Here is a 27849-nt window from a genome sequence, read left to right as displayed (position 1 = left end):
ATTTCATCTACATTTAATCTTGTCCCAAGTCATACAATTAAGGATTTTCACAGTCTGTTACATCTGTTATAGTCTGTTACAGCTGCCAAAAAAGCTAATGCAATCTAAGGCTGCATTAACAGAGGGATAGAATCAAAATCACATGAAGACTTTATAATGCCTTAGTAAGACCCACTTGGAACATTGCATCCAGTTGTGGTCACCACAATATAAAGATGATGTTGAGACTCTGAAAATAGTGCAGAGAAGAACAACAAAGGTGATTAGGGGGTTGGAGGCTAAAATATATAAGGAACAGTTGCAGGAATTGGGTATGTTTAGTCTAATGAAAAGGGGGACTAGACTAGAGGAAACATAAAAGCAGTGTTCCAATATATGAGGGGTTGCCACAAAGAAGAAGGGGTCAACCTATTTTCCAAAGCACCAGAAGGCAGGAAAAGAAGCAAAGGATGGAAACTAATCAAGGAGAGAAGCAACCTAGAATTAAGGAGAAATTTCCTGATATTGAGGACAATTAATCAGTGGAACAATTTGCCTCCCAGAGTTGTCAATGCTCCATGGCTGGAGGTTTTCAAATAAAGATTGGGCATTAATTTGCCCAGGATGGTATAAGGACTCCTACCTTGGGCAGAGAGTTGGAATAGAAAATCTCCAAGGACCCTTCCAGCCCTATGATTCTATGGTCCTCTGTAATTTGAGTCACTGTACAGTATATACTGTAAATGTAATGAAATGTAACAAAATTGATTCAGTCCTGCCTAGCAACCAAAATATTCCACTTATTGAGTGGAAACTAAAAAGAAATTGTTAAAAAAAGAGACTCTATATCATTTTGAGAGGTGTATGAGGGGGGCGGGGTTGGACTAGATGACCTATAAGGTCCCTTCCAACTCTGTTAATCTGTATGACTTTGTGTTATAGTTGGCTGCAGCATGCATAGGCTAATGTTTTAAAGAAGATACACAGTGCTCCATTAAAAACAACAGAGTGGGAAATTACCCTTGAAGTGTAAATCACTGACTATTTTATTGTATACACTCATTAAAATGATCAAGAGTCAATCCCACATTGCATAGCTATTTTTTTCTATTGGGGTAGCTCAGGAGAAATTCTGGGTGATTCATGTCAGTTGATAATTAGTGGGAGGAAATTTTGCTATCTAACTTCAATTTCTACCTCTATTTCCATTACCTAATTTCCCATTATCAATCTCTCCAAGGTAATCACATCTTGGAAAGTCTGATGTTATAAGCCACCATGTTGAAGTTATCCCAAGCCATTATTTTCTTCTCTGTAGGGTTGTAGTCTACCATGCTGCTGTATCTGTAACGGTTCTCAAAGCTGATCTTCAGCGGTGCACTGCTTCCTGTACTTGTGCGGTAGATGAAATTCACGGTGGTCTCAGGGGATGAGTAGCTACTAATGGTATACAAGGAGCCACAGATCATGAAGGAGTTAGCCACAGACTGCTTGTGAATATTGGTCTTCCATGTCTGTGAAATTTCCAAAGTTTCTGGGTCCAGTTTAGAAAGCACAATCGCTCCCTTGGCATTTTCAGTGCTGTAAATCACCCACAGTCCAATCTCATCAACTGCTAGATCAATATCTGTATATCCACCCCAGGAGTAGGGGAATTGTCCATGATAGCCAGCATCGGGCAACTCCTTCTGAACTGCAATGACTTCATTCTTCAGGTCATATTTCACCAGTATTCTAGACTTGTGCCTCTGGAAATAGAGGAAACCTTGATAAACAACAGCCCCAGTGCTCTCCATGGATCTGGGCAACACATGAACTTTGGAAGGGTAGCCTTTCACAAACTCATCCAGATCATCATATTCAAAGACATGACGGACATCCGCACTGACCGTGTCAACTCTCCAAATTGTCTCATTGGTATATGGAGACACAGGTTGTGGGTCCTTCATCCACACACCATACTTTCCTGTAAGGGTGTCAGCCTTGTGAAAGGTCACTGGTGCACCAACCCAAACTAGTGTTCCACAACCTAATTCAGGAAATAAGCAAGGAAGTTAATATCTCAAATTAAGGAATATGTAGCTATAAACTATTACTTTAAAAATTGATGATCTCCAGACAGAATCCAAAACAAGGGATGCCTCTAATTTGGCAGATCAGCCTATATGAACATGTGTAGCTGGATTAATCAGACTCTTGCTCTGACTAGGCCAGGGGTGTCAAACTAACATTGTCACGGCGGCATCACATGATGTATTGGGACTTTTCCCCCCTTTTGCTAAACTGGGCGTGGGCGTGGCCAGCACGTGTCGCATCTGGCCTGCGGACCGGGAATTTGACAGCCCTGGTCTAGGCTAACATGTCTAATTCCAATTAGTACCAGTTTTCTGAAGCTAATTTTTTTCTGGCTCTGCTATTCAAGAAAATATAAGGAATGGAGAAAAGGCTTCTTCCATTTTATTTATTAATGGAATAATATATATAATTTATATAAAATATAAAAAAATATTTTATATTCCACCTTTTGGTAATCAAGACAGCTAATAGTATTGTTTGTCTTTGAGGTTTCTTAAGTTATTTTGGAGTATTTTTTTAATGAAAGTTATCTTTCAAATAATGCCTTTACTTTTTAAAATTCTGAATACCATTTGCAACACTGGCAGTTTTGGGGTATGTAACAGTATTTGTCTGTTCCTAAATTCAGAATGTACTTCCTACTTTAGCCCAAATGATTTCACATATATCAAAAAAGGTTAGCTATCCTTAGACAAAAGCAAAGTTATAACCCTTTTGATTTTTTTTCTAAAAAGAACAATGAGAAATGGATGTAGGGTTAATATTTTCCACATTTTTCCAGCATTTGAAATCAATGCAGAAGAAATGAAATTCAGGAGAAATGTTCAGTTAATTATGGAACTTTTGTGTAGGACTTCAGATTGGGAACACGTGAAATGTAGGCTTGGTTCCATAGGAAGGAAAGGGAATGAAAGAGGAAAGAAAGAGCTTGCTTGAGAGCCAGGGAACAACTGAACCAAACATAGTCTGGTTGTTATAAAAGAGAACCAAAAACACATGTGGGGAGGAGTGCCTGATAGTTAGCCAAGAATGCATTTTCTCAAAATAAGCACTTCAGAGATCAACTGGCCTTATTTTCTAGTTCAAAGACATAGGATTACATTGTTAAAGCATTGGCTAGTATATGCATTTACTGTCCTCTTTGCAAAATTATTGTATTTTATGCAGCTAGTTTTATCAAATGCTATTTCACATAAACCAGGGTGATGCTCCTAAAATAATACCATCAATACCAGAGCTGCATTCCCATTCATCTATCCATGAATTTAGCCTTCCTGCAGGCTATTTGGGTAAACATATGGAGTTTGAAACCAGTTTGTGGACCCCAACCTTTTGAGTTCAAGCAAATGGCTGAAATGGACTTTAGTCTTCCCTTCATTGAGCCTCTGAGCCACACTCTGTGTCACAATTATTTCAAAGATTTTTTTCCTCCAGAATTGGTCAGGATGCTATGAGATTGACTCTCATGCAAAATACTAGGAACTTATTTTAATATCTTTACTTTTATGACTAGATGGCACTTCTGAAAAAATAAACTGGCAGGCAAAAAAAAATTCCCTTTCTGTCTTTAGACTAAAATGAAGCTATTTCCAAACTCTAAGCTAAAACCTGGGCAAAATAAGTACTAAATAGGAAAAAATAGTTAGTGAGCTTGGAGGAAGAGAATGGCAGACTCAGGGCTAAATAGAGCTGAAAAATATCAGGAACACACAAAAAATTTAATACCTGGTTCTTCAGCGCCTATGCTAGGAGGTGAGGGTGAAATGCCTTCCTCAATGAGATGAGATGAAGAAACCTCAGCAAACTCTAATTTGAGCTCCTGATAGCCCAGATTTTCAGTATCCCACTTAGACACTTCAGAGAAAATGGAAGGAAGAAACAATGTTACAGTATGCCTAAGTGTTGACAATTTATACACATCAAAGAGCAGTTTGTGACTTTATCTGAAAACTTCACTATAAGTGAAGATCACTTTAGTGTGTAGAAAGCATTTCAGACATATTATTCATTGAATTATTTTGTAAAGCAGGTACACTGCAAGTAGAGGAGGATCTTATACTAAGAAGATGGTATAACTAAAAGCCTTCAATTGATACTATAAGATCTGAATCTGGAACTTTATAATAGTAGGCTATAAATTAGGTATCGTATGCACAGAATTGCCTCATCAAGAGCTATGAATCTGGTGTGACTTCTCATATTCAGGAGAAATGAGACACAAATGTTAGTTTTGCCATTCCACATGTAGATAGATCCTATTGGTGGCAAAAATACTTCTCTATGGTAAATAGAGTTTGTGAATTGCAATACAAAAGTAACAGATTTGCTCTTCTTTAAGGCTTTTCATTGCTTTTGGTCCATCTATGAAGGCTCTGCATATGATTGAGGATCCCAGGAAGTAATACCTTGCTCATATGGACAGCTACCATTGAGAGGGAGGGGTATTGGAGGAATACCCCTCCCTCTCAACTCCATGTGGTCAGCTGCCCAGAACTATCCTTGTGCTTCTGCTTCATCAATAAATGGACCCTCTTTCCAATCAGCCCCTAACTCCATTTTGTCTCCAGTGCCTTTCTCCCGGCTTGGAACTGGACCTGGATATTTCTTCCAAAACTCCTTAGCCCAAATCAGCATCAGGCTAGCTAAAAAAATATCCTCTGGGTCATATCACTGATTGGCAGATTTTCCTGTAAGAACTGAGCAAGTATACCTCACAACCATGTAGGACAGATGCTAAGAAAAAACAGTACCCGTCTGCCAAAGAATTCCCACATTTCTTCTCTTCTGACAAAATCATTTCCCATGGACAATTGTTTTAATATTTATAGTCATATTTTCTATCTCGTTTTCTGCTCAAAAGACAATAAGCCAGATCCCACCACACCCAAAACATCAGCCTTTTCCAAATTGGCCCACTAGTAAATAGCATCTTCTTTCTCTTCTTGCTTTTGTGTTAAAGCCAAACATTTGCAATCATAAAGTTTGTAGCCATGCTTTTCCAACTTTCCTTCCTTTAGTTGTTTCCAATTCCACTTTTCCTTGTTTCTTCTCAAACATCAGACAATTCTTGGCTTAATATACTGTTTTCTATAGCTCACTGCTTTCCAGGAGGAGTCAAACTTTTGCTGGAATGCTTTAGATTCACGTTTGTGTCATTCAAACCTAGAGTAATCAGAAGGCGTGTACTGTACTTATATTTTATTTAGCCAAGTGTGGTTAGACACACAAGGAATTTGTCTCCAGTACAGAAGCACTCAGTAAAAACTAAATATAATACTAAAGTGTCAAGCCAAATATAAAAATATGTTCATGAAACTTGACATCTTTAAAATGTACGAACTTTCTCTGTCTTTGTAGTATTGTTAACTTTTTAGAGGGGAATCATCTTAACTTATCTTTTTGAGAAATATTTGTCATAGTCTGAATCTATGAAATTTTACAGAATCCAAGCAGTGGTCCTCTTTGCCTTCCTCTGATTTCTCCAGGATGGCAATTCTCACTCTTTGAGCTTTTTCCATAAATGCAGGTAGATCAAAGCCAGATCCTGTGACTGGGCATGTAGAAGAAAGCGATCAACAGGTTCTTAAAACTTATTACCTTATTATGTATCAGTCAGAGTATAACAAAAGAGAAATTAGAGATCCAATATTTACTTATGTTTTTAAGAAGTATTTTTTTCTCTTCTCCTTCACTCGTTAAAAATATATATATTTTTAAATACCGGTAACCAAATGGTGCAGACTCTGGGACTTAGAGACTCAAAAATCCTCTTCTTTATTGCTAGAAATAATGTATTTTGTTTTCATGGCTAAATTTTAATAAGTTTTCCTAACTTATTTTCATAACATTTTCTTCACTTGTTTGCTTTCTTTCTTTAAAAATGATTAATTAAAAATAAATAATTTATAATTGTACATTATAGATTTTTAAGAGCACATTTCCTAGCTGGAGAGCCTCCAGATTTACCTTCCTGAGAGCCTTGATGGAACTCACTGCTGGTTTTTCTGGTCTGAGGACAATCGCTTACTCTCAGCTGAGCCACCTCCTCAATGCTTTTCTCTAACCTTCTCTCCAGCTCATTCTTTTCTTCTTCCAGCCATTTCTTCTCTTCTTCCAAAGCTGACTTGTCTTGAAGGAGATCGTTTATGGTAGATTCCAGGCTGCTGATGTGGATGTCCCTCTGAGCTTGTTCCCTCTTCAGACTCTCTACCTCTCTTTGAAGTAAGCCAACTGTAGATAAAGAAGTCCTCCTAACTTGACTCCCATGTAGCTGATTCACCTGGTTCTCCAGAAGGCCAAGCCGAGTTCTAGTTGACTCTAGTTCCAGCTGCTGAGCTTTGCTCTCCCGTTGGAGATCTTGAATGGTTATTAATACCTCACTTAAGCCAGCACAGCTGTCTTCATTTTTACTGGGTACAGAGAAGGAATAAATGCATCTCCCATCCTGGCTATTGTTTTTTTGAAAATGGACATTACTCCCAAATGTTCCCCATGCCATCCAGACTGAAATCAACCATGTCACCAGCATCCCTGTGATTTCACACCAGCCTCTCTCTTTTAAAGTGAAGCAAGTTCTGTGAGAAACAGAACATGGATAAATTAATTCAATGCTTGCAAACCACAGTTTTGTAGAGTTGGGAGTTAAGGGAGGTGCAGTAGAGGTTGGCTAGAAGCAGCAGCACTTACAGAACATTTTACAAATTTTAAAAATCTCTTAAAGGAATAGCATTTTTTCTTAGAAAATATTACAAGACAAACTGCCAAATTTTGGCTCATGGAGGCAGATCTGAAAGCTGTATACATCTATAAAGTCAGCAGCTTACATGTTTGTGGATGCATATATGAGAAAAGAAATGGCTGAGAACTATTCTTTGGGATTCTGCACAGTTACTCTACAGTATTTAACAGCCATTTAAAAAACTCTGTTTTGTAAGATGTAACATCATACATACATACATTTTGGGTATTTTATAAATAAATTTTATTATGAAAATAGATGCGTGCATCAAAATAGATGGGGTTCTATTATTTTCTATGGCTAGAAAAATGACACTATGATTCTTTCTCTTGCAGTCTTCTGTGCTTCCAAAACTTTATTTTGGAAGTTCTGCTTTAGCAAGATTAATCGGACATGGCAAAAGTGACCTCTCCACCAACTTTTTCCAACAGGATTCTAGCATATTCAGAATGGCCACTCTGAATTCTCTCATCACTTTATTTAGGGTGAGGTCACACAGCAAATGGCATCATAAAAGTAGTATATCTCATTTTAGCTTAGCCTGGTATGTGAACTCAGTCTCTGCAGTTTGTGACTCTGTATTTTATGAATCTAGAAAATGAGATCAACTGAATAAAACAATTTAGGGTTGAGGGGAAGATGGCCAAATCTGTAATATCCAAATGTTTTCTAGATTATTCTGGGAAGACCAATACAGTAATGTTTTGATATTTTTCTCTTATTCTAGGATATTTTCTTTCAGTATCCCAAGTTCCATAGTTTAGTATAAGAATTAAAGGAACTAAAGTGAGGGGCACATAACAAGGATTTTGTAATTTGTTAATTAACAGTTATTTTGTATTTTAATTTGACTTATTGTCTATGTTCAGGCTCATTACATATTGGAATCTTTGAAAACTTTTGTTCTATGGTTGTATGGATTGATTAGATAGCTTTTAACATTCCTAAACTGAAAAGATAATTTACAGAAGAATGTCTGGATAATATCTTCTGATAAGAAGTTTCTTAGTGTCAACCAACATCTGGTTATCTAAATTCAAACAAACTTTGTGGTGGATTTACTATGCAAGGAGGGACTCTTATCTTATCCAACCAACTTTCCTCTTTCATTTTTCTTTAACTATAAAAAGGAACTTAACATAGGGCTCAAGGTTCTCTCTCCTTTTACATAGAGATCCCACTTTATCAGGTCCCCTGATAAACTGCTTTTAAAGGCTCTTCCGACTCGACTCGGTTGCTTATTGGGAAGTTAAACCAAGGCAGAACCTAGGGCCAGATTTGGCTATCAAAAGACAGCAAAGTTTTGTTAGTAATTTGGAAATGTGGAAAGAGGGAGAGTTGTAGTTGCTATTCATCTCAGCTTTCTCCCCAATACAGTGGAGGAATTGCCCACTCTTTCCTTCTACCAACCCTTGAACCTGGATGCTTCTAAGGCAAGAACTGTAGAAATTTCCATAGCCTCATCCACAACTTTTAAAAGTCAGATCTTCCATGCAAGGGTGGACCTCTTTCTCCAGGCTCTGCAAACAGACACAATCAAGCAGATCACCTCCTTGAGGACTTCGAATGGGAAGGTCTAGAAGAGCCTTTTCTCCATTGTCACTGGAGCCGATATCCACCTCTATCCTTTTGGCCTTTCAAAAGGGCTTTGAAACCTGGCTCTATCAGTTGACCTGTTGCTGTTATGGGGGTGCTCCATGCTGGAAGTGACTGACAGGGTGACAAGACTCCACCCCTATCCTATGTCCTCTTGTTTTTTAGTCGCTATTTCTTATTAATTATAATTGTTTTTATACTTACCTTTTTATCATTTGGTAAGCTACCCAGTCACCTCAATAGTGAGATGAGCAGCATATGAACTTAATAAACAGAACAAATTAAAAAAACAAAGCCTTTGCATTTGTCATCCTTTTCAGAGGCACGTGTCTTTCTTAATCTCTGGTCTATCAGATGCCCGGGAGCTTGAGATTTCTGAGCACTATCTTAGCAGTTCCTAGCACTGCACTCTTATGGATAGAGAGCGCCAACGTTGTTCCTGGAATACGTTGGAACCACTCTCCCAATTTAGGAATCTCAGCCCCAAGTACTTCTACCATCACTGGACCATTTAGGCCAGTGATGGCAAACCTTTCTGGTGACCAAACCGGAACTCGGTTGCATGCGCATGCATGTGCTGGAGCGCTGGAAACGCAAAGAGTAGCTGGCTGATGTGCATGTGCGCACTGGCTAGCTGGTGTTTGGGTTTCCAGCACGGGCATGCGCGCCAGCCAGCTCGTCTTCCCGTGCGCCAGAGCACCGGAAACCCGAAGACCAGCTGGCTGGCACACGCATGTGAATCAGACTGCATGTGTGCTCCAGCCAGGCCGAAAACGGCCAAAAAACCACCAAAAAACAGGCATGTGTGCACTGGCCAGCTGGTCTTCAGGTTTCCAGTGCATGGGAAGACAAGCTGGCTGACGTGTATACATGTGCCAGAAACCCGAAGAGCAGCTGGCGACGGCTTGTGTGCCCCCAGAGAGAGCTCTGCGTGCCACCTCTGGCACGCGTGTCATTGGTTCGCCATCATGGATTTAGGTCTTTACTTTCCACATCTTCTCTAGTTTTCTTTCTTTCTGATACTTCTCCAGCTTCTCATACTCCTTCCTGATGTTGTAGAAGTAAGGATGACTGGTTCTCTTCTCGTTTGTTCTGGAGCAGCTTCTGTTCCCCACTGTCAGCCCCTCTAGGAATACCAGAAAATCAATTCCACAGGGAGAGCAGAACTATACTTTATTGAGATAGGCTATAATAACAGAACCTTGCAAACCTGATTGTGCTTCTCCTCTCCTCCCTTTTATTTCCCAAATAATTTGCCTGAGTCTCTTCAAAATATTATTTCTCAGAACTTAAAAAGCTCTCTTTACTTAGGTAATATATCATGCATATTTCTGTCAGTTTATACTTTACACCCATGGAAAGGCTGCCTTGCACATAATGTAATTGCAAATAATTTCTTTTCCTTGTGGCAGATGAACAAGTTAATGAAAGTTCATGTTTTTTGTTTCCATATCTGTCTTTTGGATCTTGATTACAGTAGTTTTATCAGATAGTGATAACATGTCAAACTTTTGGAGGAGGAAAGGCATACTGTATTAAATAACTGAAATTATACAGTATAACCCCAAATTTTGCCAGTTACCTTAATCTTCTCCATCAGTGGTAATTTTTCTCCACATGTTGAAAAAAAATGAATGACTTCTTTGCTATTCATAGAATGAAACGACAGGACATATAGAAGAAAACAATTAGGAAAACTAGATTGAAGGCATAGGAACAAAAAGTTTTAGCAGTTATCAATGTAAAGTAGCAATGCAAAAGAAATAAGGGGGATCCCTCCCCCCAAAGTATGATCAGAAAGAAGCATGCAGTAATAGCAAATTATAGGAATAGAAAATTACCAAAAGTTCAGAGAGAAAACCAGGAAAAGTTAACAATATGGAAATCAATTTAAGAGGCTCAATAGCAGCAATAGTACCTCACACAAAAATAAGTTGTCTTAAAATAAGCTTTTTCAATCAATGTCAAACAATTCCTCAGTTGAAAGGAATGAGTGTAACCAAGGTCAACAAAGGATTTAAAAAAAAATAAATGGCAGCATGAAGGGGGAAAACCCAAAAAATTTCTTTTTAAAAGCTTGAGGAAAGCTTTGGAATGAATAGAATCCAGAGCAGTTGGATAAAAATATGGAAATACAATGCAGCCATCAAGAAAATTAGCCAGTCTCTCCAGTAATACAAGACTACACATTGATTTGCAAGTATCACAAAGCATCATTCCAAAAGAAGTATATTACTCAGGCCATTTACACAAGAAAAATGATTCATTATATAGAACTTTTTTTTTCTGTGTCTCAAACCATTATTTTGTGCTCCATAATTACCATAGTGATTTACAAATCATGTAAAATAATTTGTCTGCTTTAGAAAAAGGTACATTATCACTTGAAGAGGATGCAATGTTTTCCAGTATTGTGCAAAGACATTTTTATTTTGTTCCCTGATATTATTTTACTGCTTTGCTTTGTGTGATTGACCTTATTTTAATTGTACTTTAATACAATAAAATATTCCATGCTTTGGCAACCTTTTGTATCATGGAATGACATATGAACCATACAAAACACATTTTTAATGCACATATGTATATACATATATACACACACTCCTTCACACCTCCATATGAATATGATACCTTGCCACAACAAACATTTAAAGTTATTTAGGTCTTGAAGCTGGAAAATTAAATGCAGAAGTATACTTTCATGGTACAGGTAGTCCTTTTAAGTGAATCTGGTTTCCCCATTGACTTTGCTTGTCAGGAAGTTGCAAAAAGTACTCACATAATCTTGAGGCACTGTCAGAAATACATGCCAGTTGCCAAGTATCCAAATTTTGATCATGTGACCATGGGAATGCTGCAACGATTGTAAGTATGAAAAATGGTCATAGGTCACTGTTTTCAGTGCCGCTGTAACTTTGCATGGTTACTAAACAAATGGCTGCAGGTTGAGAACTTCCTGCACTCTCTTTCTCATGCCAGTAGTTCTGTACTGAAATTCATGCCTACTCAGAAAGCAATATTCATTCCTCTGCACACAGTAATGCATAAGAACGTTTCCTAGAGAATGGGATAATAAGCAGCTCAAATAATAAACATGGAAGAAAGAGATTCCAGGGAGTCCTAAAACTATTACTAAAGGCCTAGGCCCTAGATGAAGAACCTCAGGCCAACTGTGGGTTTCAAAGGTAAAAAAGAAATGCATTTTTGTCTGTTGAAGCAGAAATCATATTGCTTTGCCTGCAGTTGTATAAGTAAGAGCATTCTTTTTTGTCTATAGTTTCAAAGTTTGCAAAACTTAAGTTGTCTTAACTGAATTAGCAGCTTCTTTATTTTAGTAATTTACTAAGAGCTACATATTTGCAGTCAAAAATAGGGTTTTTTTACTGGAATGCTTTTATAGAACAATATTGAGCAATAATAGCAACACAGAGCTTCAGAATCCCTTAAATTCAGTTGAAGAAAGAATGTTTTTTTAAACAGTGATATAGACTATACACTTCCTTCTTCCCTCCATAATTCTTCCCTCCACTACTAGCTGTAGGAAACTATTTAAATTATAAATAACATTATCAATTTGCTATATATATATATACACACACACACACACACACTCACTTATATATACATTATTTAAAAAAACAGATGAAATACTGACAAGTATCTGATTCCATATAGGTTCCTTTGTAAGAGCAACAATGAGGTTTTTGGGTCGGATATTGACAGTATAGTTAATTCTTGACTGAAAGTCATATGTTTGCCAGGCCCTCTGGATGCTCTTGGTGGAACTGTGCATGTGCCTCCCTGGGGTTTGAGAGCAGGATGCACTTCAAAGCTATATACACAATACATTCCACTGAAATCATACAGCTGCTAGCTTTGCTGTTATCCTGAAGTGGTGTCTACAAGGGCGTTCATCTCCAAGTCAAGTGCGGTGTTTGAGGATGATGGGAACTGCATAAGACAGAAAAACGCCATCTTTAAATCACTTATAAAAATAAATCAACTAACTAGTTTCAACCCTAAAACACCTATCACTTCTAGTCACTGTTTTACAGTGACAATATTGAATTTACTTACTGTGGTAAGTCATGGCTTGCTTAACTATAGTTATCTTAATAACTTATAACTAAATAGGTTAACATAATATAAATAATAAATTCGGGTTTATAAAGCATTGCAGCTAAATTCACCTAATAAACTCCAGACAAGAAAATTACATAAACCTAATTAGTTATTCCTAAAAAGTGTTTAATTCTGGCTAAATGGTTCCTATTTATTCTTAAAGCAGACACAACTCACATCTAAACATTACAGGGAGTGTAATGTATTTGGGAGTGTCCCAAATATTCTAGTATCCCTATTAAAGCGAAAGATCTGGAGCAAACTTTACATCAATGGCCAAACAAACAGAAGGAGCCAAATATCAAAGCAGAAAGGCTGAAGAAAAGGTAAGTTTTCTTTTTACCAATCAAGAATGTCATCAAACTATTTCAAAGGAGTAACATCAATGCAGAACATTTTATTTACTTATTTTATTGTATTTAGAAGAATATCAGAAAGGAATACGTACCAATAATGATTAGCAAGACAACAACAGCAACCAAAGCCACAATTGCCTTCATCTGCAAATTAACACACAGAAAAGTAAGTAATTAATTCCCAATTGTAGACACAATTGATCAGCTTAATCCTGGTTCAATAGCATGCCAATAATGAGTGTGCTCAGATAATTCAAAGTGTTTACACAGCTTCAAAATAACGTAATCTGGCCAACCTCAAGGGTCAAATCAGGTTAAACCAAAACGTGGGTACAGATAGTTCCCATTCAACAATTGTTCAAAGTTATAATGGTGCTGAATGAGAGGACCTATAACCATTCCTTGCAATAGTGGCTGCTGCAGCATCTCCATAATCATGTAATTGCAAACTTGGTACTTGGCAACCAGCTTGCAATTAAAACCGCTGCAGTGTCCTGCAGTCACTCGATTATCATTTGAGATATTAACTATTGGCTTCCAACAAAGTCAATGAGAAAGCTGGAAGGAGGTTGCAAGCTGTGATCACATGACCACAGGACATTGTGACTATGTGGGATTCACCAAATGGTGGGAACTGGGACTGCTGCAATTGCCACTGTAAGTCATTATCACACGCCATATTTTATGAAATCACTCAGATTCGGGAAGATTTGGACTCCGACTGGGTAGTCTCAGGGGGAGAGACAGGGGCAGGTCTTGAGAATGTTATCTGGGATGAGTTTGATCCTGTGACCCCTGAGGACGTGGACAGGATTCTGGGTAGACTGAACGCGACCACTTGTTTATTGGACCCGTGTCCTTCCTGGTTAGTACTGGCTTCCCGGGAAGTGACACGAGGCTGGCTCCAGGGGATTATAAACGCTTCACTGAGTGAGGGTGACTTTCCCGCCACCTTGAAAGAGGCGGTGGTGAGGCCTCTCCTCAAGAAGCCTTCCCTGGACCCGGCAATGTTGGTAAATTATTGTCCGGTCTCCAATCTTCGCTTTGTTGCGAAGGTTGTTGAGAGTGTGGTCGCGCAAGCGACCCCCAGCACCTGGATGAAACGACGTATCTGGATCCGTTCCAGTCGGGCTTCAGGCCCGGGTACAGCACGGAAACGGCATTGGTCGTGTTGGTTGATGATCTCTGGAGGGCTCGGGACAGGGGGTGCTCCTCTGTCCTGGTCCTGTTAGATCTCTCAGCGGCTTTTGATACCATCGACCATGGCATCATGCTGCACCGGTTGGAAGAGTTGGGGGTGGGAGGCACTGTGTTGCGGTGGTTCTCCTCCTTTCTCTCTGACCGGTCGCAGTCTGTGTTGACAGGGGGACAGAGGTCGACCCGAGGCCCCTCATATGTGGGATGCCGCAAGGGTCGGTCCTCTCGCCTCTCCTGTTCAACATTTATGTGAAGCCGCTGGGCGAGATCATCCGTGGTTTCGGGGTGGAGTACCATCAGTACGCTGACGACACCCAGCTGTACATCTCCACCCCGGATCACCCCAACGATGCCCTTGAAGTGATGTCCCGGTGCCTGGAGGCCATACGGATCTGGATGGGGAGGAACAGGCTCAGGCTCAACCCATGCAAGACTGAGTGGCTGTGGTTTCCGACGTCCCGATATAGTCAGTTGACGCCATCACTGACTATTGGGGGCGAATCATTGGCCCCCACGGAGAGGGCTCGCAACTTGGGCGTCCTCCTGGATTCACGGCTGTCTTTAGAAGAGCACTTGACGGCCGTGACCGGGAGGATTTTTCATCAGGTTCGCCTGATTCGCCAGTTGCGTCCCTTTCTGGATCGGGACTCTTTACGCACAGTCACTCATGCCCTTGTCACCTCCCGCCTGGACTATTGCAACGCTCTCTACATGGGGCTCCCCTTGAGGAGCACCCGGAGGCTCCAACTGGCGCAGAGTGCGGCCGCGTGGGTGGTAATGGGAGCGACATGGCGTTCCCATGTAACACCTCTCCTGCGCGAGCTGCACTGGCTCCCGGTGGTCTTCTGGGTGCCCTTCAAGGTTTTGGTTACCACCTTTAAAGCGCTCCATGGCTTAGGACCCGGGTACTTGCGGGACCGCCTACTACCACCAATAGCCTCCCACCGGCCGGTACGCTCCCATAGAGAGGGGCTCCTCCGGGTGCCGTCAGCCAAACAATGCCAACTGGCGGCCCCCAGGGGGAGAGCCTTCTCTGTGGGGGCACCTACTATCTGGAACGAGCTCCCCCCAGAGATACGGAGGATCCTGGATCTGCGCACCTTCCGCCGCGCCTTAAAGACCTTACTATTTCACCAGGCCGGCCTGGCCTAATTTTCCCCCTCTTTTATAAAAGATTTTTAAAATTTTAAATATCTTTTAGTATTTATATATTCAATTTTAAATCGGTTTTAAAAGTTTGGGGTTTTAAATTTGTCGGGGCCAAAATTATTTAATTTGATTTTATTCTATTTTTTAAATTTTGTATTGTATGTGTTTTTATTGTTTGGCTGTGCACCGCCCTGAGTCCTTCGGGAGTAGGGCGGTATAGAAATCTAATAAAAATAAAAAAATAAATAGAGCCTTGGTAGTACAGTGGTCTAAGGCACCCTGTTATTAAGCTGGTTATTAAGACCAGATGCCTGCAATTACTGCAGGTTCGAATCTCGCCAAGGCTCAAGGTTGACTCAGCCTTCCATCCTTTCTGAGGTAGGTAAATTGAGGACCCAGTTTGTGGGGGCAATAAGCTGACTTTGTATAAATATACAAAAGAATGAAGGCTATTGCTTAGCGCATTGTAAGCCGCCCTGAGTCTCCAGAGAAGGGCGGCATATAAATCAAATTAAAAAAAAATAAATAAATAAAATAAATAAATAAATAAATAAATAAATGAACAGATTGCTTAGTGACGGAGTTGCCATTATCAATTGCCATAGTTAATCAATGCCTAGCTGTATTTATTAGGCTATTTAACGATCTAGATTTGAAGGGGGAAAGTTTATTCAGAGCATACCAAGATGCTTATATCATACTAAGCAGCAATTATTTCAAAAAGCTGTATCTTTTCCTGAGCTCATTGGCTTGCCTGCACTTGGAAGCATCCTTCAAATTGAGATCATGGAAGGCATAATGCACTTTTAGATGCTCTGAAGTTTGAATGAAGTAAATAAATAAAGCATGGTTGCTTTTAAGCAGTAAACCAGTGTTTGCAATTGTACTACTGATTATTACAAGATAAGAGTATAGACAGTTTTTGTGTGTGGTTTCTTGACATAAGTGGTGGGGTTTTTTTTTGCTGAATATTCACAGATTTGCAAGACATAGAGCTTCTAGGAAAGGTGGCAGACTGAAGACAGCTCTATGAAAAGCAGAGCTGATGTGTGCACCATGAACAATGAGTAGATTGGATCTTTTGAACTTCTCTGGACAAAGAGAGGATGTGGGATTGCCCAAGCAGTTTTCCTTACAGTTGATCCTTACTAGAGACAGCAAGTCAGCAGTCTTCGGAGGGTGGGAGAATTGGGAGGCAAGGGAATTTGCCATAGTTGCACACAAGCTTTAATGGAATTTTGCACTTCTCTTGCTAAACACTTTTAAAAGCTGTCTATTAATTGCTTCGAAGAAGTTAGATGCTTTCAAAGTGACAAGATTGCAAACATGTTAGTGTCTTCAATACTTTATATAAGAAATTTAAATATAAGAATTTAAAATAAACAGCAAAAAGCAAGACAAGATTTTAGCTCTAGAAAGTTTTAAACATATTAAGGGCTCAAAAATGTGGGAAAATTGGATTTTGAATATTAAAACTCTGATATTGCACCAAAACTTTGAATCAATTATATGCTATGATGTGTCTCCCTGGGAGTGGAAAAATGATGTGGATTGGGTTTGTCTACACTTAATGTAGTGTTTAAGGGGTTTTCCCCCTACAGTTACTATAGAATTAAGGGGCATGTGTGAGGTTGTATTTTTTTTAATGGAGAAATGCTCCTATCCTCCTTAGTTTTTTTGTTTACACTAGCATACCAGGATCATTTTATGCCTTTTAAATAAATATTATTATAGGGCTCTGTTTGGACTTTTCACTGATATCTGGACTGGAGATGATGTTTTGGAATTATCTATATGTTATCTAGAATTTTAGGCTTTATTAACATTTTATTGTGGCAGTCTAGGCCTCTTTTCTAATTTCGGGAAAGAATGATTTTCTTCTTAGCTAAGATAATTTCTTTTGGTACGCAAGAACTTGCCTTTTCAGAACTAAACAATAGAGTATATTCTGAAAGTCTTTGAATGTGCCTACAAGTTTTAAGAAAGATACAAATCCACCTGGGAAAGGGTGTAACATAATGCATAAATTTGCCACTTGTGGAATGTTATCTAGAATCAATGTTTTCTATTGTTCAATTCTCACATGTAATCAGTGTCTTTTATTATTTGATCAGCTGCTTCCTGATGTCATTTGTTTCTGTACTCTATAAAAAGATTTGACTTTCCCTGTTAATAAATAACTATGGTACAAAATATAAATATTTGCCTATATTACTTGATTTATATTTTCATGTGGATGAAGAAGCTCCTTTGCAAAGATAAGGGATCCCTCAAATTAGGGATCAGATCCATGTTAAAACTGGGTTGCCTGATTTCTAGGCAACATAAAGTTAGACTTGAGTTATGAGATGAAGAGTTTTATATTTATTAATTAAGAAGTGAAGAAATTATGAAACTTGTGATGAGAGTGAGAAGTTACTTTCTTAGGGTTTTTTTACTCTTTTTCTTTTTTGCATCTTTTTTCTTTTCTTTTTTTCTTCTTCAGTTGGTATTATCTTTTATTGTTCTAACTAAAACTTTTAATAAAAATTATTTTAAAAGATAAAATTGAAAGGTATAGAAAGATAAAAGAAATAAACCGAACTGGTCAAATAAACCACAATTGCAATATTTAGGAAACAAGATAAGCCTTACCTTGCAGCCTCGCCACCACATTTGTCTTCTGAGCTGTTTGGATCTGTTACTAAAAGCTGTTGCGTTATCTGATAAGCTTTCTGCATCAGATAAAGAGACAGAGAAATGGAATTGAACTATCTACTATAGTGGTAAGATAAAGCTTTTGCCTCTACCCTGATTAAAAAAAAACCCCAATCAAGGGTCTTGAACAGATACAGAGAATTCTGCACAATTTCTTTCCTTATAGAAAATCCAAGAAAAACAACCAAGTTAGTTCTAGGTAGTTCTTGTTCAGCAATCGTTCAAAATTAGGACAGTGCTGAAGTAGGATTTAAAAATGGGTCCTCATGGTTGCAACTTTCAGTGTTCCTGCAGTCACAAGACTGCAATTCAGACGAATAGAGATTGGCTTGCAATTACAAGAACATAGAAATCTGTGCTCACGTGTTTGCCATTTGCAACCTTCAGTGCTGGCTTCTAACAAGCAATGGGGAAAGCAGCAGAAGATTGTGAATGGCAATCAGGATGTTGCAAACAAGCAGGATTTGTCTACAAGAGCAACTGGGATGGCCAGAACATAAGTCAGCTGGTCATGCAACATTGCATCTTACCACTGCATTGTTTAGCAATGGAGTTTTCAATCCCAATTACCATTGGCAAGCAAGGACTACATGTATATATTACTAACAAGCTCTCTTGTAAATCATTAGTTCTGTAATTACTATATGTTTGGAAATGAAGACAAAGTTGTTCAGTAGAACTTTTGAATTAAGATATATTGCTACTTATTTACTGGTTGTCACATCTTGATAGTTATTGTGGATGATTTTGATCTATTCCATTTTAATTTTTAATTTTCAATATTTATTATTATAACAAGTATATTTTAATGTACTTGACACTACAAGCCACCAAGAATTTTTTAATTACTGTGGATGGGAATGTAACAAAAAAGATCATTTACAGAATTGCATTCCAATAATAAAAGGCATAATCAAGGTAGTAAATCTCATGATGCCCTCTAGCAGGCTGTAATCTGCAACTGTAAGGGAGCGCTGACAAACAAGAGAAATGACTCATCTGTAGCACAAGAATGGGAAGTCTATTTCCTATGATTAGCTGTTTTTTGTCTCTCCACATTACATTTAGCAGCAAGGACTACCTTTTCATAGATCTATGAGATATTCAGAGCCATTTTTCTTAGAGAGCATGGTGAACTGAGCTTTTTTTTAAAAAAAAATCTCCCATGAACAAACTAGCTCTAAAACAGACACAACAATATCACTGTTATGTACCCAGGATCCCATGCATGCAACAGGGAACCTAAGAAATAAGAACAGATAATGAAAACCAAGTATGCTGAGATCAGGTAATATGAGAGACATGGTGTTCCTGGAACTCAGTTTCCCCTCCTAAAAGGGAAGAGGAAAAGTACCAACCTGATTTATCTTGCAAATCATCCAGCCGCTCTCCTCTCTCTATCACCTTGGTGATATTTTCTTGCATGACATCAATAACTTCATCAACCTGGTTTTGAACTCTGGTTTAAAAATATACATAAGGATGCATCAGATGACCAAGGAATTTACCATCAATACCAGAAAATGCTACTGACTGATATCCTGCAAGTGTAGTCTAGATGCTGAGTGGGAATGATGGGAGTTGTAGCCCAATTTATTCAACAGCGCCGAGTCTGAATTGAGTGTGATATAGTTAATATCAAATATTTTAGTGTGCAAAGTCTTTACATTCTTTATATAATTGTTAAAGAATGTACTGTAAATAGCAATATGTCAATTTATTTTTCAAATAGGCATCTGAATTGATAATTATCTGCCTAAATCCAATATTGAATCATGCTTAAGGCAGAACTTGAATTGAACTCAACTTATTGAATGAATTGAAAAAATTGCAAGCAAGCATGTAAAGAAAATATATCAAAGTATAATACTTGTTAGATCCCCACTAACCACACTGCTCATCCTTTCTTGAATTCTCAAGTGCACATCTATGCCCACAAGTTTCACAAGCAATATTGTAGATATTCTGGCATCTTTGTAGGTAAGAATAAGAATCTCGAATTGTGACTAAAAAAAAAAAGCATCACAACACTTGTTGTGAAGCTAATATACACTGATCAAACAGCATTGATAACCAAACCAGTTATTATTTTGTATACTGCAACAATCTAAATAAATTTATGGTCAAATCTGCCTTCTGTAGGAAGATAGCGGTACATAGAAATCATGATTTGCCTTTTAAAAGCAGAATGAGTTAGATGGATGTGACATATAGGAACTTGCAATGTCTTTGCAGTATTTTCCCTCCTTCATCTCTGACCATTAAAAAAAAAATACTGTCAGCCAGTTTTAAGAAAGGGGGGAAAAACATTTGGAAGCCAATGTACTTTTTGATAAGAGCAGAGTCAAGACTGGGCTAAGAGAAGTTTTTTCTTTAACAAAAGTAAGTTTCACAAAATACAGTAAAGAATTAACTTGTTCTTTCATGACTGACCAACAGAAAATGGCAAAGAAACAGTCAAAGCGGTATAAAATGCTTCTGGCATTCACAACTTTGTGCCTACCCAGACACAATGCCAGCTCCAAAAGCACATCAATCTCTTCATTACGCCTTAACAAGATATGAAACTCCATCCAAAACAGCAATAGCTCCAGATTAAAGAAACTCATTTAATAGTGTCTATAGTGTCCCATTTGGGTTTCCTACATGAAGACTTAGTTTAATAATTCACACTTAGTTCATCATTGCATCCAACATTCAAAACTTTCAGAGCATACATAGCATCCGTTAAAAAAAATACTGAGCTGGGGATCATCAATATAGTGATGATATTCATTTCTTCATTGGACTTCTACCAGTCAAGTTAAAACTAGGCCAAAATGTGACACTTCAAACTCACATTCCTAGTGTCTAGTAACCCAGATTCCAAACTGATAGGTTGTTTCCTGCATACCATCCCATCAAATACAACAAAGATTATAACAGGCAAAGGAAATGGCAATTAGTAACATAATTGGTCATTACTTCATTTCCTGTATTCCTCATTGCATAAAGCTGTGTTAGCAATTAGAGTGTCACATCTTCTATTGACACTACAAGAGAGATTCTTGGCATGTTGGGGAAAAGAATAAAACTAAAGCATAAAATAAGATGATAATACTCTTGACAGGGTGGAGCTCCTTGTCTTTAATAACTGTGATATGGAAATACATCATAATATCGCACTTTCTTTGCCTTTTTTATATATCACTGAGAGTGAAGGAATAAAAATTATGCATTTGGTCCACCAGCAGTGGTAAAAGGTACCTTGCTGGTGTCCGCACTTCCAACACTTTGGGTTTGAGTTAGGGTAAATTTTGGCGATCCTAGCTGGTGCTAGGTGCCACCTATAAATCATCTTATACTGGTTCTCCTTGTAAGTAGTTGCCTTGGTAAGTTTTATATTGTTGTTCCATATTTGATCCCATTCTTCCAAATTTATGTTTTTCCCAATATTTTTGGCCCATGCTAGCATTGGGCCTTTAACCACTTCTTCCATCAGGTCATATTCTACTAAATAGTTGTATATTTTAGCTAATAATTTATTATCTGTACCCATCCAAATTTTATCAATATCTTTGCATCCCATTTCTATACCGTATTGTTCTTTATCTTTTTTGTATCTTGATTTTATCTGTGCGTATGTCCACCATTCAACAAAAGTGCCCTGTTCTTTTAATTGTTCTAATGTTTTGAGGTTCCCTGCCTCATCTAGGATTTCTTTATATTTTACAGTTTTACCATGGTCCAGGACATTTGGGTAGATTATTGCCTCCATGGTTGAAAGCCAGCTGGGAATTTTAGTGTAGTGTTTTCATCTTATTTCTTCTCACGTTGACTTCAATATGTCCCTCAATTTATGTTTGTTGAAATGTGTTTTGGTTTTTTTCCCCGTTTCCCATAAATAGGCATGCCAACCCATCTGGAGATCATGCCCTTCTAGCGTTAGTGCTGGTGGACCTGCTCTCAAGCAAAAAAATATTGGAAGATGATTTGCAATTGGCTTTCAGAAATAATAGGTGAAACCTTTGAATTAGACCCTAAAACACTTCTCCTGGGAATCCTGAAGACGGAAATGGCAAAAAAGAAGAAATACTTGGCAGTGCATATAATAACAGCAGCAAGAATCGCTTTCGCTCAACAATGGAAAGAGAAAAATATACCAACTAAGGGACAAGTAATCGGCAAAATAATGGAATGTGCCGAGATGAATAAATTAACATTAGAAATTAATGACAGAGAAGATTCGGATTATTACAGCGTATGGGATAAGTGGTACGGGTGGTTAGAGAAGAGGAAATTGAAATAAAAAGGAAAGAGACCAGAGCAAGTACAAGAAATAGAAAAATGAAATAGTAAGAGAAGAGGTACTGTGGATGGTAGGAAATATAATAAGGCAAGGAAAGGTTACATGGGTAAGCAAAAGATATAATTTATGTATTTACTAATTTATTGTCAAAGATTATCACATATACATATGCTAAAAATGATATGTGAACAATTTTTTTTTGTTTTTTACCATGTAACTGGTTTGCAAAGATTATCTACTTATGTATAATATGTACAATTTGTATTTATTTCTTTTTCCATACTATGTAACTGGATGGATAAAATTGTATTATTATAATTTCTTACAATAAAACATTTTAAAAAAAAATTATGCATTTGGAACAGTCTAAGAATTACAGGCAGGCTGTCCTCTTCAGTTATAAAATATTTGCCCATATCCGATATATGTAAAAATAAATATATGCCTTTCATATATATGGAATATATATGGAAGCAGTTAAAAAAGAAACAAAGAAAAGCAGTTAGTGATTGTCTTGTTTAGCAAATGTTCAGTTATGACAGTGATATAACTCTGCAACTATTCCTTGCATTTATGACCTTTGCAGGTCTGTAAAACAAAGAAAGATCATAAGCACAGTCACAAATCAGTTAGCAGTCACTTCGCTTAATAACTGAGTTTTCACAACTAAACAAGGACTACAGTAGTTGTATTTCTAGGCGGCTACGGATTCTGTCCTGCGTTACAGTAAATATATAAGATGTTGGCTCAAGGGAATTAAACTGAAAAAGGTGCAATGAAGTAGGATAGTTTTTCTAATCCCCAACAAAAGTAACTATTAATTAGGACTTTGCCAAAGCATACAGCATAAATTCCAATTGTTACTCCGCTATAATTTGTAAAGTTATTATTTTCCTACTTTTAATTAATTTTCCCTATCACTTTGAGTTTATTTATTTATATTCTCCTGTGAAATTGTATAGTGAAAAGAATTTATGCACAAAGATAGAGAGACATTGTCTAAAAGATATATATATTTAAATATTAAAGTATTGAAAGAAATGTGACTTTTCCAAAAGACAATGTTTATTATTTTATGAACAGGCTCTAGTCTAGGAAACAGTAATTCATTTCACCTAATAATTTCACCTGATCGCAGAACAGTTACATTAATGGGACATGAAAATAAAGCAAAAATAGATTTTACTTGCCACAAAGTACTTACTGTCTGATCTTGTCATTCTTGGGTCCAAACCTTGGACCTGATGGCCCTCTCCTACAAAATGATTAAAGTTAAATTGTTACCGTTATCTCCTAGGATGAGTGGCAAATTATATGGCTGGTTAACAGACAGATATTTGAAATTTGAAAGCATTATATATTCAGAAGAAACAGCCCACTCCTGGAAGCTATGTAAAGACATCTGGCAGAGTTTTCAGCCTTACACTGAAGAGTTTGTAGTAACTATTACTGACAATCAATCACAGTAAGCTGTGCAATACTTTGCCTGGTATTTATAAGGAACCCTTGAGATCAAAGCACATAGAACAGGCAGAAACAATGGTGCATGAGACCTAGGATTTGATAGTTATCTCTATTCTGGTTTGGAGACACTTACAAGAAAAAGTCCTCTTCTTCATCTGAATCTTCCTCTAGGAGGTTTCTCTGCAAACACAAAAGATTGATATATCTATGAAAAAGAATTTTTCTACTAATGGGTATTTTCATTCAAAAAGAAATTTCAAAAGAATATTTCTAGACTGAATCATTAATCAATGTCAGAATTTAATGCCATTGACACAATGTATGGCAGTGGTCCCCAACCTTTTTGGTACCTGGGACCAGTTTTGTGGAAGACCATTTTTCCATGGGCCGGGAGTTGGGGTTGAGGGGTGAGTGCACAACCTAGATCATTCGCATGAGCAGTTTATGGTAGGATTTGCACTCCTATGAGAATCCAATGCCCAATGATCTGAGGTGGAGCTGAGGTGGTGATGTGTGCGCTGGGGAGTAGCTGCAAATATAGATGAAACTTCACTCGCTCACCTACTGCTGCTCACCTCCAACTATCTGGCCCAGTTCCTAACAGGCCATGGACTGGTAACTGGTCCATAGTTTGGGGGTTGGGGACCACTGATATATGGTATCTGATATCCACAAAAAGACAATACAAGACAGAATCATTAGGTCTTCCTTTTGAATAAATCATGTTATCGTGAATAAGCCCATCCACACATACGCCTACCTTCAAATTTTTAATCAGAATGCCATGAAAAATGTGTCACCATAGATAAGATGAACTGCATTTTTCATGGTATTTTGGTTAAAAATCTGAGGACTTATTTATTTGTGGATGGACTTGTGAGTATAGATGGGAAATATGTGTACTTTTAAAAATTATTACTGTATAAATACCCATGGATAAGTGCATTCACAGATAAGCCAAACCCAATTTTTTGGATGTATGTTGGCACCTAAAATCCTTTATCTGCAAGTGTATATGGTGCTCTGAAAAATTACTTTGAAAAGTAAAAATAATTAAGAGTGCCAATCTTGGTTTTGTCAAATACCTTATATAGTTTTGTTCTCAAGATTTAAAATAATATATAACCTGTTTCATTGCTTTTGCTTAATATTTCTAGTTTATTTTGCCAGAATTTCAATCTTTTCCCCTATGATCTTTTAAAAAAAATCCTTGGGTGAGGGGGAACTATCAACAGTTATCTCAATCTAACTGTACAAAATGTATACAACTCCCCTAATACTGTCTCATATTAAAGTGAAGACTGGTTTCACCATTGAATCAGTGGAGGATTGAATGGACCCTGCAGGTCATGTATCATCAAGGTCATGAATACAGAAAGGGGTTGATCTGAGTTCCAACAATTTGAGGAACAACAAAGCATTGAAATGAAAGTAGGTACCATCTCAGTGGGAAGGTAACGGGGACATGAAAGGAGCCTCCTCGGACATAACCTGGGCAACAGTGATGCCACTGGCTAACCCTTACAACTCAGAAGCAACTTGGTAGATGTTTTAGACACGAATGTAATAGCATCAGTTCTGAATTTGATAAAGAGCTGCTTTCTTTAAATATTATACAACTCTTAGCAATTATTTCCAAGAATCTTCTTGGAATTACTACAGCCATTTCATCAGGTCACACGTTTAAATCATACGACAATAACTACCTCCTATGCACTCACCCTCTCACTTTTGACTGACCCAGTAACATCATCATCATTGAGGTGGCGCTTGAATTTTGGAGGCATGTTTTCATAACAGTGCTATCTTTTTGTCCTAGAAGGAAAAAAAGACATTCTAGTCATTCTATCAGGTTTTAGTTCTCAAATTGTAAGAATTTAATGACTGGCTACAATGATGCCTGCATTAACACTGCAAAACAAATTATTACATGAAAGCAATATGAGGTCTGGGAATTTCCAGCATAGTTTAAACTATCATTTAATAATTCATGAATAGATTATTTTTAAACCACTGCTGAAATATTGTTCAAATCAAGGATTAATTACGTTCAGATTGTAAAACATATCCCTCTCCTAGCTATATAATGAGGATTAATTAAATCCCCATTAGTTCCTAAAGCCTTTTATGCAAGCACAATAAGTTTTGATAAAAAGATTTTAAAATATCACAGGTTTTGGTTCTGGTCCTATGAATGGAAAATATAAAGGTTATTTTAAAATAATTTCTTCTATCCCACTAATAAGATAATATCAACAATTCTTTAATCATCAAGACTTTCAAAGGGCTGGCTAGGAAAAAAAAGTTGGTTTTCTATATACTGAACTGAAAGGGAAAGCCTTTTCAATCTACCACTAGTTCCAATTATGCTTTTGTACTCCCACAGACACCCTTAAACACTTGAGCTAGGATTATTTTTCAGTCAAATTATTTGATAAATTTCATTTTCAAAAATGGTCAGATGTAAATTTACAAAGCCTAAAAGTAATGCTTTTCCTACCAATACTCCTCAGGACCTTGTGTGCAGAATATGCCTTTGATCTATTTCAAGTGTCCCCCAAAACTCTAATGTTGCATCAAAATACCATTTGCAAAATATTGTGAACCATTACATTACTACCATCTACAGTGTCTTGGATACTTAGATTCAGTGAAAAGACAGCACCGTAATTTGCTCACAGGTATCTCAGCATGGAAAGGAAAACATACTGTATGCTTTTGTGACCTACAATGGCCAGACACAGGGTGGCTTAAGGACAAACCCATTTTTCAATCTGAAGTTTAAGTAGCTTCAGGAGTCCCATCTTCCTTAATCTGCGCTGCCAGCATGGAATGCAGCCTTACTGCTTCTGCCCAATCGCCATTACACCTACTTCTATCATTCTTCTATACACAAGGCTACACAAGCTGGCCGTTCCTATGTCTTTTACTTACATTTCTATCCAATCCTACCTCTTTTAACATGTTTTGTTTTTTTTAAAAAAAAATCTTTTAAAAATTCCCCAAGCTTACAATGTCCCACCTCGACACTGGCTTTTAAATAAACTGCTCCTCCTCTATGAGCCCTTTCCTTCATCTCTCACTCGCGCGGGAGTCTTAGTTCTCCAGCTATCCACCCCGCTCTTCCCATAAGCCCCCCCACCCCCTCCGCGAGGCACTCGCCCTCTCCGGGCTGCGCAGCCTTGCCAGTTTCTTTCCCTATTGGCCATTTCGCCATTCCTGCCTCGCCGCCGGGATACTTGCTTTCTTTCCTCCCAAAGGGATCTTCGGCTTCCCACGAGCCAGCGCCCACCAAACTCGAGGGCCTCTTCTTATCATCCGCCCCCCTCGCGCCTTTATTTATTTCCTCGGCTCACCTGTTTCCCTTTCACGCCGGTGCGGAAATGGCCGGTCCGAGGAAGAGGAGGAGTTGTCGGCGTCGTCAGCTGTTGCTCCATCGATCGCTCGGCGCGCCTACTCAGGGGTGGAGCCGAGCGCCCAGGATATCGATGAAGGCGCCGATGACGTGAGCCCTCTCGGCTACCGTAGTAGCGATTCTCGCCTGCTGGATGGCGGGCGGAGCTGAAGCAGAAGGAAGCGGGGCGGGCAATCAGCGAGAGTGAGGTCTGGAACACTGAATGTCTTTCTTTTATAGCAGGTCTTCAAACTTGGCCGCTTTAAGACTTGTGGACTTCAACTCCCAGAATTCTCCAGCCAGCTATGCTTAATAAATTAAGGAAGCTATGCTGGCTGGAGAATTCTGGGAGTTGAAGTCCACAAGTCTTAAAGCTGCCAAGTTTGTGGGCCCCTGCTTTATAGCCTGTAATCTTCCTTCTGACCAATGGAAAAGGCGGCGTCTGTGTTAAGGGTAAATGGGTTTACTAATCCCGTAAACCTAGTTTGCTGAACTCGCCATGATCGACTTTCTTCACGTGACGTGTTAGAACTGCATTTCTACAGTAGCAGCATTGAGAGGATTTGGTAACTTGGACCTACGCAAAATATATTGTGATGTAGTGCAGTATATGAATCGGCTGTGCGGTTTCACTTGTATACCGACGAATAGTTTACTGGTTTGAGTCCATGAATGTAGAAGACACGTAAACAAATAAAATGGCTTTGTTATCCCTTTGTCTACTTTTTACTTTAGCTGTTTTTAATATTTTTTTATTTTTTTATTGTTAATCATTATGGTTTTTAGGAAT

The 27849-nt window shown here is 38.2% G+C and overlaps 2 protein-coding genes across 3 annotated transcripts; both read right to left on the bottom strand.

Moving 5' to 3' along the window:
* Nucleotides 1-998: 998 nt before the first annotated feature.
* MYOC (myocilin) lies at nucleotides 999-9181 on the bottom strand. The gene is made up of 3 exons (XM_034409960.3): nucleotides 6022-9181; nucleotides 3781-3909; nucleotides 999-2008 (listed from the first exon to the last, which is right to left on the bottom strand). The coding sequence occupies exons 1-3, from the start codon at nucleotides 6581-6583 to the stop codon at nucleotides 1224-1226; spliced, it is 1476 nt and encodes a 491-aa protein (XP_034265851.2). The 5' UTR covers nucleotides 6584-9181; the 3' UTR covers nucleotides 999-1223.
* Nucleotides 9182-9545: 364 nt separating this feature from the next.
* On the bottom strand, nucleotides 9546-27265 carry VAMP4 (vesicle associated membrane protein 4). Of its 2 annotated transcripts, none has more exons than XM_034409822.3 (8): nucleotides 27022-27265; nucleotides 25387-25480; nucleotides 23799-23845; nucleotides 23406-23456; nucleotides 19272-19372; nucleotides 17851-17930; nucleotides 12963-13014; nucleotides 9546-12343 (listed from the first exon to the last, which is right to left on the bottom strand). In XM_034409822.3, exons 2-8 carry the CDS (start codon nucleotides 25450-25452, stop codon nucleotides 12315-12317), a joined length of 426 nt encoding a protein of 141 aa, XP_034265713.1. In that variant the 5' UTR covers nucleotides 25453-25480; nucleotides 27022-27265; the 3' UTR covers nucleotides 9546-12314. The 2 variants fall into 2 exon arrangements, with proteins under 2 accessions (XP_034265713.1, XP_034265712.1); XM_034409821.3 differs by having other exon boundaries at nucleotides 26909-27065.
* Between the last annotated feature and the right edge of the window lie 584 nt (nucleotides 27266-27849).

The sequence above is a fragment of the Pantherophis guttatus genome, chromosome 3, assembly GCF_059756535.1.
Source record: "Pantherophis guttatus breed Tessera chromosome 3, ASM5975653v1, whole genome shotgun sequence".
NCBI classification, from domain to species: domain Eukaryota; kingdom Metazoa; phylum Chordata; class Lepidosauria; order Squamata; family Colubridae; genus Pantherophis; species Pantherophis guttatus.
The sequence above is the reverse complement of the archived record's forward strand: the minus strand, read 5'-3'. Positions and strand labels throughout refer to the sequence as shown.